This window comes from Nematocida minor (genome assembly GCF_024244105.1).
Source record: "Nematocida minor strain JUm1510 chromosome Unknown 7925, whole genome shotgun sequence".
NCBI lineage: Eukaryota > Fungi > Microsporidia > Nematocida > Nematocida minor.
The window spans coordinates 80,852-97,510 of NW_026250402.1; the positions used below are offsets into that span (position 1 = coordinate 80,852).

The 16,659-nt window shown below is 41.7% G+C and overlaps 12 protein-coding genes across 12 annotated transcripts; 6 read left to right on the forward strand and 6 right to left on the reverse strand.

The window, feature by feature from the left end:
- Nucleotides 1-84: 84 nt before the first annotated feature.
- On the reverse strand, nt 85-876 carry NEMIN01_0075 (uncharacterized protein; the record flags this gene model as incomplete). The annotated part of the gene is made up of 1 exon (XM_051476017.1): nt 85-876. One exon carries the CDS (start codon nt 874-876, stop codon nt 85-87), a length of 792 nt encoding a protein of 263 aa, XP_051331977.1.
- Nucleotides 877-900: 24 nt separating this feature from the next.
- NEMIN01_0076 (uncharacterized protein) lies at nt 901-1,371 on the reverse strand (the record flags this gene model as incomplete). Its single annotated transcript, XM_051476018.1, has 1 exon — nt 901-1,371. The coding sequence occupies one exon, from the start codon at nt 1,369-1,371 to the stop codon at nt 901-903; it is 471 nt and encodes a 156-aa protein (XP_051331978.1).
- A 188-nt stretch (nt 1,372-1,559) lies between these two features.
- On the reverse strand, nt 1,560-2,492 carry NEMIN01_0077 (ubiquilin; the record flags this gene model as incomplete). The annotated part of the gene is made up of 1 exon (XM_051476019.1): nt 1,560-2,492. One exon carries the CDS (start codon nt 2,490-2,492, stop codon nt 1,560-1,562), a length of 933 nt encoding a protein of 310 aa, XP_051331979.1.
- A 551-nt stretch (nt 2,493-3,043) lies between these two features.
- NEMIN01_0078 (uncharacterized protein) lies at nt 3,044-3,499 on the reverse strand (the record flags this gene model as incomplete). The annotated part of the gene is made up of 1 exon (XM_051476020.1): nt 3,044-3,499. One exon carries the CDS (start codon nt 3,497-3,499, stop codon nt 3,044-3,046), a length of 456 nt encoding a protein of 151 aa, XP_051331980.1.
- A 1,083-nt stretch (nt 3,500-4,582) lies between these two features.
- On the forward strand, nt 4,583-6,577 carry NEMIN01_0079 (uncharacterized protein; the record flags this gene model as incomplete). The annotated part of the gene is made up of 1 exon (XM_051476021.1): nt 4,583-6,577. The coding sequence occupies one exon, from the start codon at nt 4,583-4,585 to the stop codon at nt 6,575-6,577; it is 1,995 nt and encodes a 664-aa protein (XP_051331981.1).
- A 72-nt stretch (nt 6,578-6,649) lies between these two features.
- NEMIN01_0080 (uncharacterized protein) lies at nt 6,650-7,105 on the forward strand (the record flags this gene model as incomplete). The annotated part of the gene is made up of 1 exon (XM_051476022.1): nt 6,650-7,105. The coding sequence occupies one exon, from the start codon at nt 6,650-6,652 to the stop codon at nt 7,103-7,105; it is 456 nt and encodes a 151-aa protein (XP_051331982.1).
- Nucleotides 7,106-7,317: 212 nt separating this feature from the next.
- NEMIN01_0081 (uncharacterized protein) lies at nt 7,318-7,914 on the reverse strand (the record flags this gene model as incomplete). Its single annotated transcript, XM_051476023.1, has 1 exon — nt 7,318-7,914. The coding sequence occupies one exon, from the start codon at nt 7,912-7,914 to the stop codon at nt 7,318-7,320; it is 597 nt and encodes a 198-aa protein (XP_051331983.1).
- A 233-nt stretch (nt 7,915-8,147) lies between these two features.
- NEMIN01_0082 (uncharacterized protein) lies at nt 8,148-9,323 on the reverse strand (the record flags this gene model as incomplete). The annotated part of the gene is made up of 1 exon (XM_051476024.1): nt 8,148-9,323. One exon carries the CDS (start codon nt 9,321-9,323, stop codon nt 8,148-8,150), a length of 1,176 nt encoding a protein of 391 aa, XP_051331984.1.
- Nucleotides 9,324-9,518: 195 nt separating this feature from the next.
- Nucleotides 9,519-9,785, forward strand: NEMIN01_0005 (uncharacterized protein; the record flags this gene model as incomplete). Its single annotated transcript, XM_051475947.1, has 1 exon — nt 9,519-9,785. One exon carries the CDS (start codon nt 9,519-9,521, stop codon nt 9,783-9,785), a length of 267 nt encoding a protein of 88 aa, XP_051331907.1.
- Nucleotides 9,786-10,108: 323 nt separating this feature from the next.
- Nucleotides 10,109-10,609, forward strand: NEMIN01_0083 (uncharacterized protein; the record flags this gene model as incomplete). The annotated part of the gene is made up of 1 exon (XM_051476025.1): nt 10,109-10,609. The coding sequence occupies one exon, from the start codon at nt 10,109-10,111 to the stop codon at nt 10,607-10,609; it is 501 nt and encodes a 166-aa protein (XP_051331985.1).
- Nucleotides 10,610-10,637: 28 nt separating this feature from the next.
- NEMIN01_0084 (RING finger protein 121/175) lies at nt 10,638-11,564 on the forward strand (the record flags this gene model as incomplete). Its single annotated transcript, XM_051476026.1, has 1 exon — nt 10,638-11,564. The coding sequence occupies one exon, from the start codon at nt 10,638-10,640 to the stop codon at nt 11,562-11,564; it is 927 nt and encodes a 308-aa protein (XP_051331986.1).
- An 807-nt stretch (nt 11,565-12,371) lies between these two features.
- On the forward strand, nt 12,372-16,517 carry NEMIN01_0085 (TATA-binding protein-associated factor; the record flags this gene model as incomplete). The annotated part of the gene is made up of 1 exon (XM_051476027.1): nt 12,372-16,517. One exon carries the CDS (start codon nt 12,372-12,374, stop codon nt 16,515-16,517), a length of 4,146 nt encoding a protein of 1,381 aa, XP_051331987.1.
- Nucleotides 16,518-16,659: the final 142 nt, after the last annotated feature.

A 16,659-nucleotide genomic window follows, 5' to 3' on the forward strand; every position in this document is an offset into this window, starting at 1 on the left:
CGAATATACACTGATGGAACAGAAAGAATCGCATACCAGTAGATGTAACTCTTCAATTACAGCGGGTAATAAAAAGGTTTATATTTATTTACTGGGTTCGTCTGCAGTTTTTACAACTGCCTCTTTTCTACACATAGGGCACTCATTTGAATACTTAGTCAGCCATTCAGAGACACAGCTGCTGTGGAAAATGTGTTTGCACAGAAGCTTGCGAATTACCTCCTTTTCTTCTATATTAAGCAAACATATCGAGCACTCTCCTTCCTCTCCGCTGGCTTCTACCTCTGGGACGTCTTTTTCCAGATCTTCAGGGGACACAGTTTTGGGGCGCAAAGGACTGTCGTTAATATAGTACGTGATCGTAAGAATGATGTTTGTTATGGGGTTCGGATTCTGCTCAAAGGAGCTGATGTTTGGGCTTTCAAAGAAAAGGTCGATTTCTGTGAGGTTTACTTCTTCATCGATTTCGTTCAGCTCTCTTCCCTGCTGCATTGCATTTGCAATGGCTCTAAAGGGCTCAAAGGGAATGACGCGCATGTTATAGAGCCTCTGGCTGGCCTCCCTCATATTTGCCAGATTTATTGTCTGCTCTGTGTCTCCTCTTTCAGCTGCATCTTGCTCGTTTTCCTCTGTGCGCTCTCTTGCTTCTGTTCTGATCCCTGCAAGAAGCCGCAAGATAGAGCTCCGTGCTGCGGCTATAAGCGATAACGGGCCTATGCTAAATGAGGAAGGCTGATCGTCTGCTGGCTCCTCCACCTCAGGGGCCGGCTGTGCTTCTGGCTCCACAGGCACTTCCTGTGTAGGCGTAGATGCTCCCTCGTTCTCTTCCTGTTTTCTTTCTTTTTTGTGCTTTTCTACGCTATTCTTTCGTTTCATACACTAATTAAAACGAAATTTTATTTATGTAAGTTCTTTTTCTGGAACATTTTTTTCTTCAAAGTATCTAAAAACGGAAGTTCTGGTCTCTGGTATTTTGCACGAGACATACACAGTTTCCTTTTTTATATCTTTTTCCAGATCATTTGGAGAAGTTGTCTTAGGGACTCTTGGAGCCGTCTTTCTTTTTTTATTTTTTTTGGGAGCAGGCAAGTGGTCTTCTATGTCTCGAACTTCTTCTAGGAACTGCACACTGCTGGGCCGGTGCTCCTCCTCCACAGTGTTCTTTTTTCTTTTTTTCGCGTACATCTCGTACAGTATTCTGCAGTATTTATACTTTGAGTTTCTCTGTGTGTTCAGCTGTGTTTCTGTCTCGTCCTCGTATTCCCAATATCTCTGTTTAATGTCGTGCAGAAGATCTGGGTAGTTGTAGAAGGCACATGGCTGGGCCAAAAGAAACTTTTTCAACTCTTTTAAAGAGCGTCTGGTAAACATCCTGCAAAAATATAAAATTAATAATAAAGAAGTGGTGTGAAAGAGAAATACTGGGGTGAAGACAATCAGTGCCCTGGAGGTGCAACCGATAGGAGAGGACTATCCTCCATTGCCTCTCTGGTTTTGTAGAAAAGAATAAGAAAGAAAAAAGAGTGAAACGGTAAAATCTGGTGGCATAAGTGATTTACTTAATTGTTTTCTTCGCTTGTCCAATCCATAATAAGATTTACTGCTTTTGTTAAATCACCTTCTGAGCAAACTAATGCGATCAGGTTGAGCTCAACATTGTTGTATCCTATTTGCTGCAATTCTGAAAGCTCGGATTTGTACTTGCTAAGGGCCTCCTCCCTGTTGAATGAAGGCATCCCAGGCATTCCACTGGGTATGTTTGCAGGCATGGAGCCCGATGGCTGCTGTCCCGGGAATCCTCCCTGGGGCATTCCTCCGCCCATGGCCTGGTTCATATATAGATCAGATAGGTTTGGGTTGTCTAAAATGTGGTTTACAAACATTTCAAACTGCTCAGGATCTGTTTTTGCCATATCAGCAAACTTGTTGATGTTGTCCATCATCATTTTTTTTGTTGGCTCTGGAATGTTCTGCATACTAAGGGATGCCTCCATGAGAACTTTCATCTGTTCTGGGTTTTTCATAAGCTCTTTCATTTTGCTCTGCATCATTGCGTGCATTCCATCCTGTCCCTCTGCGCTTGAGAAGCCTTTCATCATGCTTGGGTCAAACTGTCCAAAAGGGTTGCCCGGTGCTCTGCCCATGCCTGCTCCTCCGAGATTGGGAACACTCGATGATGCAGATCTTGTGCTAGTAGAGTCGGCTGATTTATGCAGTGCAGAGTTCTGCTCTTCTGGAGAGCTTTTTTCAGAGGACACTTTCTTTTCCGTATTTGGAAGTACCAAGTGCACAGTGGAGCCCTCTTCGAGCTTGTATGTCTTGAGTGTTTCCTCGTCCTTAAGAAGCTTTCCTATGTGGATGAGTCTGATTTTCGAAACAGAGACATTGGCCTGCTCAGCTATCTTTTCTTTGAACTGCAAGATTGTGCAATCTGGGCTTTCCACCTCTATGCTATACACTTCTCCTTTACTTGTCTTTACACCAATCTTCATTGTTTGCTTCGGAAAAAAAAAGGAAATACATTATGTACCCATGTCTGTAAACAAACCCAGCACAATAAACAAAGGCGCAACTCATATAATGCATTTGGACAAAGTGGGGTATAGTTTCTCCTTTTCCTGCTATTAGCGCACTTTCCATTTTCTCCTCTAGATGGGTTTTTACGTTATATTTACAGCTTTTGATTTTGCGGTTTTCTTTTAATTAATGTGTATATTAAATATTCACTTTGGACAGAACAAAATAGATACAGATTAGAATTACTTCAAATTGTTTATTTATATCACACGCTGCGCATTGTACAGCAGTTAGCTCTTGCATTGTGATTGAGCTATAAAAGATCTGGCAGAAGACTTCTATTTTTGGGCTGTTCTCTAAAAAAGACAATACGCAGCTGGATACTTTCATCTAGAATTTGAGCTAATGAGCTATCCATCATTTTAAGAGATAGAGAAGCCACAGAGTATTACATTACATACAGGAAAAGTGCTTGGAGGCAGGTAGAATGCCCATGCAGAGTGGTATTCTTTCATCTGTCAAGAGTTTAGGCATTTATTAGATGAGTGTAGTACTCTAAAGGAATTTCAATTGTTATTGCAAAGTTCAAATCATCTTTTGTATCCCCATTGAGCTCAGCGAAAGACTCTTTTTCACCTGTACCATTCTCATTCTTCAAATAGCCATTCTGTTCATTTATGCCAAAAAGTTTCTGTAGTTCTATTTCCTTTTCCTTTTTATTTTGTTCTTCGTTTGTGCTGCGTGTTAGTTCTTCTCCCTCTTTTTTTTTAGAAGCGAGAATCCTTTGAGAAGGTTTTTCAGGGTGCTTTTCTAGAACAGGCTGAAGTTTGGAGGGCTGTGCTTGATTTCTGCTTTTTTCATTGGGAGGTTTGATTGCAAATTTATAAAATGCATACCCGATAAGGCCTGCAAAGGCGCTTGATAGGATAATTAATACTAAAGTTCTCTTTGTAGAAAATATTCTGGTGTCTTCTGTGTACATGTATCTTCAGCTGTGTTTTTGCGCTTTTATACATTAGTCTGTTTGTTTTTATTTGTATGGCAAATGAAACACTAACAGTAAATAATCTCTGCAGAGTATCTGTTTGTTTTGGCGTGTAAGTCTTCGCATTCAATCAGCCAAAGAAGTTCTGCTAAATAAAGTAAATCTCTCTTGTTCTCTTCTTTCTTTGCCATCTTAGATGCACTATGGGAATAAAACTGTTTTATACATGAATATTTCTATACTGAGACATATCACTGTACTACATTCATCTACAGAAGTATATAGCATATAAGAAACACATGTACATACCAATAAATGAAAAACCATGAGACAACAACTATCAGGCATCTATAGCACCGCATATGTGTGTAGTGTATATGCTGTATAGAATCCAGGGGATACAATACCGAGCTTAATTCCCTAATAAGACATTTTATTGTTTATTTTGAGTCTAAATCCAAGATCTTTTATTTTCAACCAGGCAGCTCATGCACACAAGACATTCTCGGGCTATTCTCTGCATTTTTAGAGTGTTTAGCTTAACTTCACACATACAGTAAAATTTATATTTCAATGCAGCTCATTGTCCTATTGCGTACAAATAAAAAGAATTCTTTTACAGCTTCTGTGCATCTGCATGCGTACACAAACGTAAGATATTCTCTTCTATAGCAGGTGTCTGTATATTTTTCCAGTAAGAATCCAGTGAGAATATGGCACAGTTCTTAATTTTACATACAATGGATGTGAGGTCTGTGTATGCCCTCAGATTTTCTTAGGCGGCAGTTAACCCCCAAATGCTCTTCTCCATTGTGGAGGACAGTGCCCTCTGAAAAGATGCATCTTTTGTTCCCGAACAAGCTTGTAGAGACATTAGCGTTTCTACTGTCATTGGCACACACTGCTATTAAAACACCCACAATGATTAGTATCACAACTATTGCCAAAATAGACAATACTATCTTAGCACTTTTACCTAACACCATACTGTGTTGTGTTTATTTCTATTTATGCTTTGCAGCAAATCTTTTGAGCACAAAAATCAAAGTATACCCGAAGTCTATTGGTTATTTTTTTTTGATGAATGAAGAGCAAGAGGAGACATTTAAGCTTATGGACATAATGAGATATGCGGCGCCTATTGATCCTCCTGAGGGAACCCCTCAAAAAGTGCTGGATACAATTTGCGAGCATTCTTCTGAATACCTCTTTGACATATATCTGCTGGCCAACGGGGTTCCTATTCGGGCTCTTCTGCACCCTTCCATGTATCTCCGCGTTCTGAAGGGATGGCTCAGAGTTGGAAGCGTTGTCAAAATTCTGGAGCTGGAAAAGGACATGATTGTGCAGCTGGAGCCCACAGGCGAAATCTCAAAAAGCGACCTGACAAAAATCAAAAAAGAAGCATACATAACCCTGCCGAGCCCTATATACAACCCCAAAGCCTATTACATGCCATTGCTCTCTGACGAAGGATACATGAGATGGGATAGACGGTGGAAAAGGTACCTAGAGGAGTACTCAAATTCCATAGACGACAAAGAAATACTCCTTGAGAAGGACAATAAGTCTTTAAAAGACGGCCACAAGAAAAAGGCAAAAAGTAAAAAAGATTTAAAAAACATACCAGTGGTTGTATGCAGTGAAGAGTCAGAGGAGGAAGAGCGGCCTTTCAAAAGAAAAATGCCAGCGAATCGGCTGGGATACTCGAATACATCCAACAACTTTATCACAGGGCAGGTTATTCTTAAAAGCAAGCTTTTCAAGTACCAGGGGCACAGCCCCTGTCCGCTAATGTTTTCTTTTGTTCTGCTTACTAAGTCTGGGCTTGTAAAGGCGTATGTGTGGGAAAGCGCAGTAAGAAAATTCTTCTGTGTAGACGAGGGAAACTACATTGCAATCCGCGGGTTTAAAATCAAAAGAAGAACAGGAAGCTTTTTCGCAATAGGAGACAGAATGAAGACAGATACGGACACAAAGTATGCAAATATCCCGGAAATAAATGTTAACATAACAAGTCCTGTCGGCCAGATCATGAGAATTGATCCGATATCAGATCTTTTTTGTCCAGAAAAAGATAGCGAGTTTACAACGGTGGTAGGCACGGTGGAATATATAAGCCCGTTGATGCGAGAAAAAGAAGCATGGAATGCTGTGAAGCTTAGAGAGTACGTGCTTTTAAAAGTGTCAGGAGTAGTTGTGAAGCTTGTGTCCAATGGGTGCGCAGGGATGATATTGGATATAAAGGCAGGGCTTAAGCTAGAAATTAGACACCTTCGAAAGGCCACTATTGGATCTTTTGTGTTCTACATCTCGTCAGTGTATACTCAGTTTTACATAGATGGCACTGATGCCCCGCTCTTTGATAAAACAGTTATTGCAAAGAACTGCACAGCAATCGCAGAGGAGAATGCCATGGGATACATTCCTGTGTGTTTTTCCACTTTTTCAGAGCACATGCACGCCTCTAAAGAAGGCGTGGGTGCTTTATCACTCAACGGTGTTCCCATAGAGAAAGGATCTTCGAATGCAGGATACATAGCCAGAGATCTAGTCTACTTTGGAGAGCTGCTTAACCTAGCCAGTGCAGAGCAAAAGATTGATGCTCTTTACATGGACGAGACAATACGAATAGTTATTTATGGAAAAATACTGGCTGTTAAATACAACTCTCTTGGAGATACTACGATAGGAGAGAACAGCTTTGATGTGTCGTATGTAGCCACAGAGGCTACAATGAGCGAAATAAAAGAAGAAAAAACAGAGAAATGGGACGGAATGGCAGGAATGGCATTTAATGATAAGATAGAGGAGAACATTGTGATTCGAGTTGGAGATGAGAGTTCGAATATAGATCTGCAAATATTCCAAAATCACCTGGTGCACAGCACTTTTGAAGAGAGTGTGCAGGACTTTCTTAAGATGGGGAGAATAATGAGTCATTCCATCTACAACGAACTGTCTAAAAGAGTAGGAGAGAAGTACTATTTTGTGTTTGATGCGGTTCGTGTTAATGAAGAGGTGATATTGAAGATAGGTGTTTCTCTGCTGGCACCGCCTACGGGCATGTCTTAGTGTGCACAATAGAGACCAGTCTCATCTAGGCTCTACTCGGGTATATCTATGCTAACTGTATGAAAAAAATAAATGTTGAGTGAAAATGAAAGAAGTCTTGGAAGAGACAGAAACACGTTTAAAAACGGGAAGGGTGAGAGCTACAAGGGAGTGTACATACCAGAAGCCTCCGTGTACGACGAGCAGCCTGCGTTTGCGGCGCCTAGAGAGTTTACTATTTCGCAGAAGACCGTGACTGTGTTTGGATACTCGCCCTCAAACTTGGAGCACATACTGAGAAAGTTCAGAGACATTGGAGAAATAAAAGAGATCAGCTACGGGAAAAACTGGATGGATGTGAAATACGAGAGGGAAAAGTGCATGTTTCTGGCTCTTCAGGAAAGCGGAGCCATTATCAATGGCGAGATGATAGGAGTTGTGCAGAAGGCAAGAAAAAACATAAATGTTGGAAAGATCGAAAAAAGCAATCTTCTGATACACAAAGAAGAGGGAGTTTTGGGGAGGATTCTTACCTATTTATTTGGATAGATTTGGCATTCTATAAAGTTAGCGGTTTATACTGTCTTTCCAGGGGAATGTATGCTCTTATATTAATGTTTCAATAAAAGCACTGGGTTATACGTACTTCTACCAGAGGATATTTTCATACTGGCTACAATTCTTTTTGCTGCAATCTGGTGGTCTGTGTAAAATTTTAATAGATTTGTCTAAATGCTGGCATGTTTATAGTCTAATGCGGGCTAGTTTCTAAGGAGATCTATCAGGTCTCCACTCAGCAATATCTCATCTAGGATTTGGCTGTTCTCTAAAACATCACCATCAAACTCAAAAAAGGCTTTTTTTATGTTGGGAAGTGCTGGAAGTTTCGCAATGACTGTTTTCAGAAGATCGCCCACTGTTTTTTCTGTGCTTCTTTCTATTTCAATGCTCTCATATTTTTCATAGCGTATTTTGTAGACAACTTTCTCCTTCTTCTTTGGGGGCTCTTTTGGCAGTGCTATCTTCAGTATGTGTCTCTTGTCTTTTCCCTGCAAGATCTTGGCTTTTGCGTATCTCGACAGTGGAGCTGCATTGTGCTCCAGAACAAGCGCCATTTTAAACCGGCTTTCATACTCTTTGTATATCTCTTCAAAGGTTTCGTTTGCCAGAAGATCATAGTCCTTTTCTGTCCCTCCAAAGACCACCTTAACAGGAACAGTTTCCTTTTTTGGCGGTTCTTCTATCTTACTCGGTCTTCTCAAGAACTCCCAGTCTGAGTCTGACATGCTAAAACACAAAATTAAAATCACGGATAAAACATCTATGCATGTGTCTTTATTTAAGCTGTAGGGAAGCATGTAAAGACATGTGTAAAAATTCTGCTCTTAGATATCTTGTGCAATATAAGTGGATGGCAGTGATAGAGCAGTCTCTATCAATGCATATTTTTACAATCATTCTAATCTTTTTTAATAATAGGTCTAACGGTTTATAGCCGTAAAGTAGTGATTGGCTATGGCTATTTTCTATGTCTTAAATAATCTTTTCATTCACAGAGAAATAGATAAGGAGCACTAGCACGCTCTCTGGATCAAAAGCTGTACGAAAGTGCTGAAATGTCTGCTACAAAGTTGTTCCAGAATCCTACGGTTGGGGGATCGTCCTTGAACAGCCCAGCTTTCTGAGCCAGCTTGTCTGTTTCATCCGCGAGTTTTTCTGTGACTTCTTTAGCTTTGCCAAGGTACTTGCTGATTGTGTCCATGCATGCCTTAAACAGATTTTTCAGGCTTTTTTTGCTTATGTCCAGCACCAGCTCCAAAGGATCTGCACAGACCTTGGATGCTACATAGTTTATGCACTTTACGTCTTCCACTATGCTTGTGTCCTGCACTGCTCGTGCAATCGAGTAGTATGTGTACAGAAAGCTCAAAGACCCCAAGATGGCCATTGTGTACACCATGAACACTATGAGCGGTTTTTTCAGCTCAAACACGTCTCTTCTGGAAACGAGAAGATTCTTCTTTTTAAAGGGCGTCTTTGTAAGCAAGTACTCGGTGTGCAGGAATATCATCCGCACTATCGAAAATATAACGAGAGAAGCTGCGCAGTCTCGCATGTACAGATCTGGGATGCTTCTGCGCCCTGAGATCGACGTGATGAGGTGGAACTTAAGGCTGTAGAAGAACATTGCAGTGCTGGCACCATACAGCAGAGACAGCGCGCAGGCAATTGCATAGGAGTAGTTTTCAAATCCATACGCCTTAAATCCAAAGATCCACAGCGTTCTTTTTGTGCTCTCTATTGTGATCAAAAACACCCGGGGAATGTAGACCACAAGGTAGCACAGGAGAATGTACACAAGGGAATATCCCCACCACCCTGCGCTATCATAAGAGTCGATGGTCTGTGCGAGAATAGCGGGAAGAAAAATGAAAAAATCACACAAAGGCGTCAGCATAAGGTGCATGGAGTGGAAGTATATTGAATATAGGTCGTATATGCACATGTACAGGTAGAAACATGCGACATAGAGAAACTCTTTGAATCCAAAATGGAGAAGATTCCTTATGAACTCAATGGGCCAGTAGATGCAGTCTCTTATGAGCGGAAGTATAAAGTAGCTTTTCATTTCGTCAAAAATCCTTCCATCTCCCATGCACTCGTCATCAAGGCCTGCTTTCTTTAAAAATACGTCTTTATTATGGTAGATAAACTCAGCGCCCACTCTGTAGTTGTTGATGTCGATCACTTGCTCTGCTTTTTCCATGTGTATATTGTTCTGCATCTGACTTAGTATATACCTGGGGTGTAAAAATAATAGCAGACAAAGCAGAGAATATTTTTATGCAATTGAGTAGTTTGTGTTTTTTAAATAATTCTCTACACTTTACAGCCTTCTGTTTATTCTATGCATCGCATATGTACATGTATGTATAAAGAAAAATTTATCTCTTCTTTTTTCATGGAAGATTACATATTGAGCACGCTCAAGGCCATCAAAGATCGTCTAGAAAACCTGCAGGCGCAGAGAAGATACATACCCAATGCAAACAAGCCGATGTTTCCGTTTGTCTCTGCCATGGATGTTCTAAACAAAATTTCAAACGAAGAAGATTATTTGCACAGAGAAGCTTCTAAGCTGAAAGAGCAGCTGCCACTGCATGGAGGATCGCTGGGAAAAGACTCGCACTCTCTGGAAGTAGACACTCTATTTTACTCTGAAAGATAGATAGGGAGCTGATCAACCCTCGTGGTGCAGTATAAGAATGTACATAGAAGTGGTAGAATAAACATGTACTTATCTCTAGACAAGATAAGAGAATAAACAGATCATGAGTGAAGTAGATTGTCTGTATGGCAGAGACAGGATGTGTCAAACATTAGGACATTAATAGCACATATCTTAGAAAAGATAATAACACGCAACTATGACATATAATGCTTTTTTGTTTCAATTGTTTGGAAGAAGTGTAAAAGAGCTGTAAATAAATAAATAGATGCTTCGATGCGAAAATATTTTAAAAGATATAGGAGACAGTTTCCTGGCAAGCAATGAAACAAGGGCACGAGAAGAAGAGCTATCTGAAAATAAAGAAAGAAAGCCCTGTGGAGGAGTACCCTGAAAAACACTCGCCCAAAGATGTATATTTTCTAGCTAACGAAGACTCTGCAGAAACACAGATGGCTGCGCAGGCCATAGTATCCATCAGAAGAACAGAGGTTGAGAAAGAAAGAAAAGAGAAGAACCGAATAGCAGCAAAGAGAAGCCGGGAAAAGAAGATGCACTACATGCAGGACATAGAGCACAGGCTGTACTTTGAAAACAGCAAAAACCAGAAGCTGCTGCAGCACATTGACACTCTTTACGCCCTTTTGGAAAAGATTTTACTAGAAACTGAGTCTCTGCTTGCAGATAAAAAGACAGAAGTGTCAGAGATGGCGTACATATTCGTCAGGTACGATGAGTACTTCAACTTTCCCTTCCAGCACAAAAGCATCATCGACAGTCTAAGATATTTGCTGTTTTCTTCAAACAAAAGCTCTGACATATAGAGAACAAATATTTAATAATAAAAATAAGATGAACAATAGCAAAAACAAAGAGCAAGAGGACTCTTCTTTTCTACTGAACGACGACATGCCAGAATTTGACCAGATGAACATGCGCCTAAACAGCTACGGCTCTCCTGATGCGAATAAAGAAGTCATTGTTATCCGCGAAGTTGTGGTGGTGAGTGTGGGAGATGATGGTGCGAATGTAATAAACAGCATCATAGCCCTGGCAATTGTCTTTGTGGGAACACAGATAGCATCTGCGCTGTGGAAGAGATACCACAAAAAATCCTTTGCTGCGGTGAGTGTGTCAACGCTGCTGTTTTTTCCTTTTGTCACAGGAATTCTTGCCAGATCGTACGTGTTTATTGCAATCTGGCTCGCCATTGCGTTTGTGCACTTGGTTGTTTTTCGCGATGTGCTTGTGGGCCGGCGGCCCAAGGTGCTTACAACAAATGTGTACAATGTGTACAGAGTTGTGTTCCAAGCCAGCCTCATATTCTCTACGATAAGCTACATTCTTGTGGCGTATGGGTTCTTCAAAGAGAAAAAGAATATGTACAAGGGAGGAGTGGTGTCTCTTCTCTACATCCTGTACTTTACGCTTATTATTCGAACATGTCTGGACATTATAAGCGAGCGCGCGTCTGGCACAATACTTCCGTCAAAAGCAGCAAAGATAAAGGGGAATATCTGTCCAATGTGCCAGAGTGAAATGAACGGGGATACAATTACGCTGGGGTGCAAAGAGACCTTCCACAAAAACTGCCTTAAGAACTGGAAAATCCTGGGAAAGAAGGATACATGCCCCTCGTGCAAGGAAAAGGTCAATCTGTCTGAGATAGAAATGAACCCCTGGCAGAAAAACGAGTATCTTTTCACGAAGTTCCTTGACTTCACTGGAAACCTTATCCTTGCGTATGCAGTTATACAGGGAATTATTTTGTTTCTATAGAGAAAGTGAAGAAAGGCTCTAGAATGTGCAGTCAGGATCCAAGTATGGCTGTTTTGGCTGGCACAAATACCTATTGATAGCAATTGTGTAGGTGCAATGGCAGCAAACAATGGAAATGCAGAGAGATAAATCTAAAATAAATGAACGCACTGTTTTACCTAGCTACGAGAGATGGCCTTTCTAACCAAAGAGTGCCCACAGTTTTATTTTCTTTCTGCTATTTTTTATCCTATACGGTAGTATGCACTTAATTGTAACAGCAAAAAGCTGTTCTGCACTCCCTTTGAGCTAGTTTTAATGTGCTTGAGATCCTTGCATTGTGTGCATATGTGAATATTCACTGCATAAATTATGCAGATTATCATGGCAGAAATGTACAATTGCACAGCTCTTACTTAGATCATAATAGACTCTAACTATTTCCATCTCTATCATCCTTAGGCATTCATCCATATCAGCTAATTTTTATGCAATATACTCTTCACTATACAAATGTTTAACCTAGAAAGTTGGAAATCATGATTAGTGTAGAGTATATCCATAGCTGCAAAAGTAGTTTATACACCACATCTATACTGTGTGTATCTGAATGTTACAAAATTTTTAATGATTTTTGACCACATAATTTTCTTCTGGGTGCCAGCAGAACATTGCTCGATCTACATAGACCCGATAAGCCACCGATGCTATCTTCTAATGGCTAAATAACCGCTCTTTCTATCTCAAACCGCAGATGAAAATAAAATAAAATTGGAGCTGGTATAAATAGCATTTCTTTTCAATAAAAGCAAGAATTTATTAATTTGCATGACGAGCATAACCAAACTATTTAAAACACTTAGAAGTGCGCCCAGCAAAGGAGTAAAGAGGCACATAACAAATGAGATCACAGCGATGTACTGCACAACCCCTGCGCTAGTAGACTCTCTTCTGGAGGAGATTCTGTTTCTTTCAGAGAGCAGTGCCTGGGAGGATAGGCTTGCTGGCTCGCGCATTCTGGAAGAGATGGCTCGGCTAGGCACCATCTCAGATGCCTTCGCGAGCAGCGGATATGAGCTGGCAGTGGAGATAGACGCTCTTCTCAAAATGCCAAAGTTTCTTGCCACCCACTACACCGCAAATGAGGCCGTTAAAGGCGGAAAAGAGTTTATTGATCTGGAAGATCACAACGTGGTGCTTAGTCTGAGCAATATAAACATCCCTGGGACAAAGGCAAAGGAGGACAGTCTTCTTCGCCGAAAAAAACAGCTGCAGAAAGCGCAGAAGATAGAAGAAAAAAAAGAATTAGAGGGAAAGGAAGATTTCTACCAGAACGTTCTCAAAAATCTGGAATCTTTTGTGTGGGAGAGAAGACACGGCGCATCGCAGCTGCTTCTAGGGCTCTTCCGAGGAATCCATCTAAGAGAAGAGGGCGTATTGTCTCTGAAAGTGCTTGACTCAAAGGAGTATCTCCAGCCAATGCTCAAAGTGCTTATTCTAGACCGGTTCAATGACTACGAGATGGACACTGCTGTATCGCCCGTTAGAGAAACAGTGGCAAAGGCGCTTAGAGAGCTTGTCCATTTTCTCACGCCCGGAACAATAAAAGACATCCTTGTTCTGCTTACCCAGCTGGGAAAGTACGAAGATTGGCAGATAAAGTACAGCGGGCTGCTGGGCCTCCAGTACATGCAGGATGTAATATCCCCTGATGACCACAAAGAAATAGTCTTAGAGATAGGCTCAACCTGTTTGAATCTCCTGAATGACCTGGATGAAGATGTAAAGAGGATATCTGCAAGCATTCTCACGGGCATTCTAGACCAATACGGTCTGCACTATGGCTCTTCTGGTGCTGAGTCTGAAGAAGATGGTGCAATAGTATCGAAACAAACTGTTCAGGAAAAAATAAACGAAGTGCTAGATGTGGAAGATGTGGTAGAAAAGTGCTGGGAAGCCCTGGAAGAAGAAGAGGATCTTGCCCTGTCAAAAGCAAAAATCATGGGACTGTTGGAAAAGATAGCATACCAGCTGGGCTATGGGCCAGGCGAGGTTACCAAAGAAAGATGGAATTCTGTTTTGTGTCTTGTCCGAAACCCGATAGACACAGTGCGCCTGGCCGTTCTTTCTCTTCTGAATATAATCGATGTGCAGAATCCTGAAAGTCTAGTGGCTTCTCTTCTCTTCAGCATACTGGCAGAACAAGATGCAAAAATAAGAGAGTCCACTGCAAATCTTCTAAAAGAGAAATCACACAGTGTAGATTCTGCGCGGCTGCAGAGTATTGTCCATTCATTTTTGAACGTAGTGTGCAGTCCGTATACGGTGGGTGCTTCATTCCCCTCCCTGAAAATGCACATTGTAATGGGCGAAGGCGACATATGTGCTACTGATGACGGATGCAAATCCCTTGGTGAAGAGGCGGTTCTATCAGGGCGCACTGAGCTTTTAAAGATACTGATATCCAGCGATAGTGTGATCAGAAACAACGTAGCTTCTTTTTTCCTAGATAAGAAAAAGAATCTGTACTATTTTGTCTTTTTTAAGACGATAGTGTCCATGCTCCTCATGAAAGAGAATGCAGGAATAGAAGGCGCAATGTCTCTCGTGGATAGCTTGCAGGAGGATACTACGGAAAGGAATAAGAACGATCTATCTCGTTCTGCATATAGCCTAGTAGAGCATGTAAGAGACAGCGCCAGCAAAGAAGACGCAGAAATACTTGTCTATCTGTACAATATTCCAACACCGGCTGCGCTTCTAAAGATTCTGTCCGAGGCCATAGGAGCAGCTCCCGAGAAGTTTACAGAGTTTTTTAATCTGGCAGTTGAGTGCGTCTGTGTGAAAGAAAGCACTGAAGAGAAAGAGAAGGAGCCTATAAACACAAAAAAAATAAAAATGACCGAAGAGATCGAAAACGAGGAAGAAGAGTGGGGGATGCTTACGCTGTTCAAGGTGCTCAGCAACAGCTTTCTCGAAACGAAAGTATTTGACGATCTAAAACAGGATATGAACAAGTGTGCTATCTTCCTCCAGAACACGATAGAATGTTTCAAGTACACAGAAAAGCTACAGTTTATTTTTAAGTACGCAATCGAACACAATATGAGCAAAATTATTTCGTACATGATCAAAGAAAGCATGCAGAACAATGAAGAGTTTGTAATGATCGCAAAGAAAAAGCTGGAGATGATTGTAGAGGATGAAAGCATAGACCACACAGAGTTTCTCTCTTTTATATCCAGCACAGTTGAAAGCTCTGAGCTCTTCCTTCTGATTGTTCTTGTGTTTCCCCTTGTGAAAGCTATGAACACGCCGTATAAAGTGCCAGGACTGCGCGAAATGGCATCCAGAGCCTTTTCCATCGCATCACCGTCTATGTGGATACGCCTCGAGGGACACGCCAAGTCTCCTGGGCTGCAGAAAGAGATAGAAAGTGCGCGCGCTAGAGTTGACTCCCTAATGCAGCCAGACGATCTTTCAGCGATAAACATGAAAGTGTCTCTGAGAGAGTACCAGAAGAAAGGAGTTGAGTGGATAGGATTCTTGAAAAAAAGCGGGCTTTCTGGGATGCTGTGCGATGATATGGGTCTTGGAAAAACAATTCAGGTTCTTGCGTTCTTATCTTCCCAGGAAAGCATTTCGAAAAGCTCCTGTGTTCTCGTTCTGTGTCCATCCGCTCTGACCGGCCATTGGCACATGGAAATATCTTCACACTTTCCCACGCTGTTCAGCACGACAATAAACGAGTTCAAAGGTGTCGGCGTGTGTGTTGCTTCTTTTGACAAGTTTCGGCTTAACTACGAGAAGTTTACAAAGTACAGCTGGTTCTACCTGGTGCTAGACGAGGGCCATGTCATCAGAAACGCAAACACTCTTTTGCACCAGAGAGTGAAAATGCTCAGAGCCGAGAACAAGCTGCTCCTCAGCGGAACGCCTGTGCAGAATTCAGTGGGCGAGCTGTGGGCACTATTTGACATTTTAATGCCAGGATTCCTGGGAAGCGAAAAAGATTTTTCTCGGGACTACATTCGCCCAATTGAGAAAGCACGGGAGGGGAAAGGAACCCTGCGGGAAACAGAAATAGCCAAGATAAAGCTAGAAGAGCTGCACAAAGCTGTCCTTCCCTTTATTCTAAGGCGAATGAAGGAAACAGTCCTCTCTGATCTTCCTCCGAAGGTTATATCAGACGTGTACGTTGACTTGGAAGAGGTGCAGCAGAAGGTGTACGAAGGGCTTACATCAGAAGGCGAAGCAAGCGGAGAGTACGGAAAGATTTCTGCATCATCAGGAAACTTTGCTCTTCTTACACGCCTGATCAAAGCGTGCTCGCACATATCTCTTCTCTCTGGGAACGAAGTTCCTCTGTCCCTCACTCTGAAAGAGAAAGCATCTGCGCCATCTGGAAAAGTTTTGGCTCTTTTAGACCTTCTTAAGGTGATGGTGCAGAATAGCAAGATTCTCATTTTCTGCCAGTACAAAGCAACAATAGACAAGCTTGTGAAGGAAGTAGAGAGCGTTCTTCCAGAAACAAAATGGGTGCGTCTTGATGGCGGGGTAAAGGGAGATGAGCGGTCTGCACTCGCCAAGCGGTTCAACACAGACGCAGAGCTGAGCATCATGTACCTTACCACGCACGCAGGAGGGCTGGGGCTAAATCTCACGGGCGCAGACGTTGTGATATTCTTTGAGCACGACTGGAACCCGATGATGGATCTGCAGGCCATGGACAGAGCGCACAGGATAGGACAGAAAAAGTCTGTGAATGTTTTCCGGCTTATTTCCAAGAACACGATAGAAGAAAGCATTATGTCACTGCAGCGGTTCAAGAACTACATTGCAGGAACAGTGGTAAATCAGCAGAACGTTGAGATTGAGAGCATGGACACGTCCAATGCGCTTGAGAGACTTTCCAAGGAAAAACTGCCGCAAGAAAAAGTGGCCCGCGAGGAAGAGTACCACGACTTTATTTAAGAAATTGCAGAATAATTTAAGTGTAGACTTGTGTTTGAATAAACTATTATTAAAATTAAAGCTAAGTTTAGGTGCTGTCTTTCGTATCTCTGTTTCTGTTTGTGAGTATGTATGTGCTATAGAGCACATGTTTGTCTTTTGC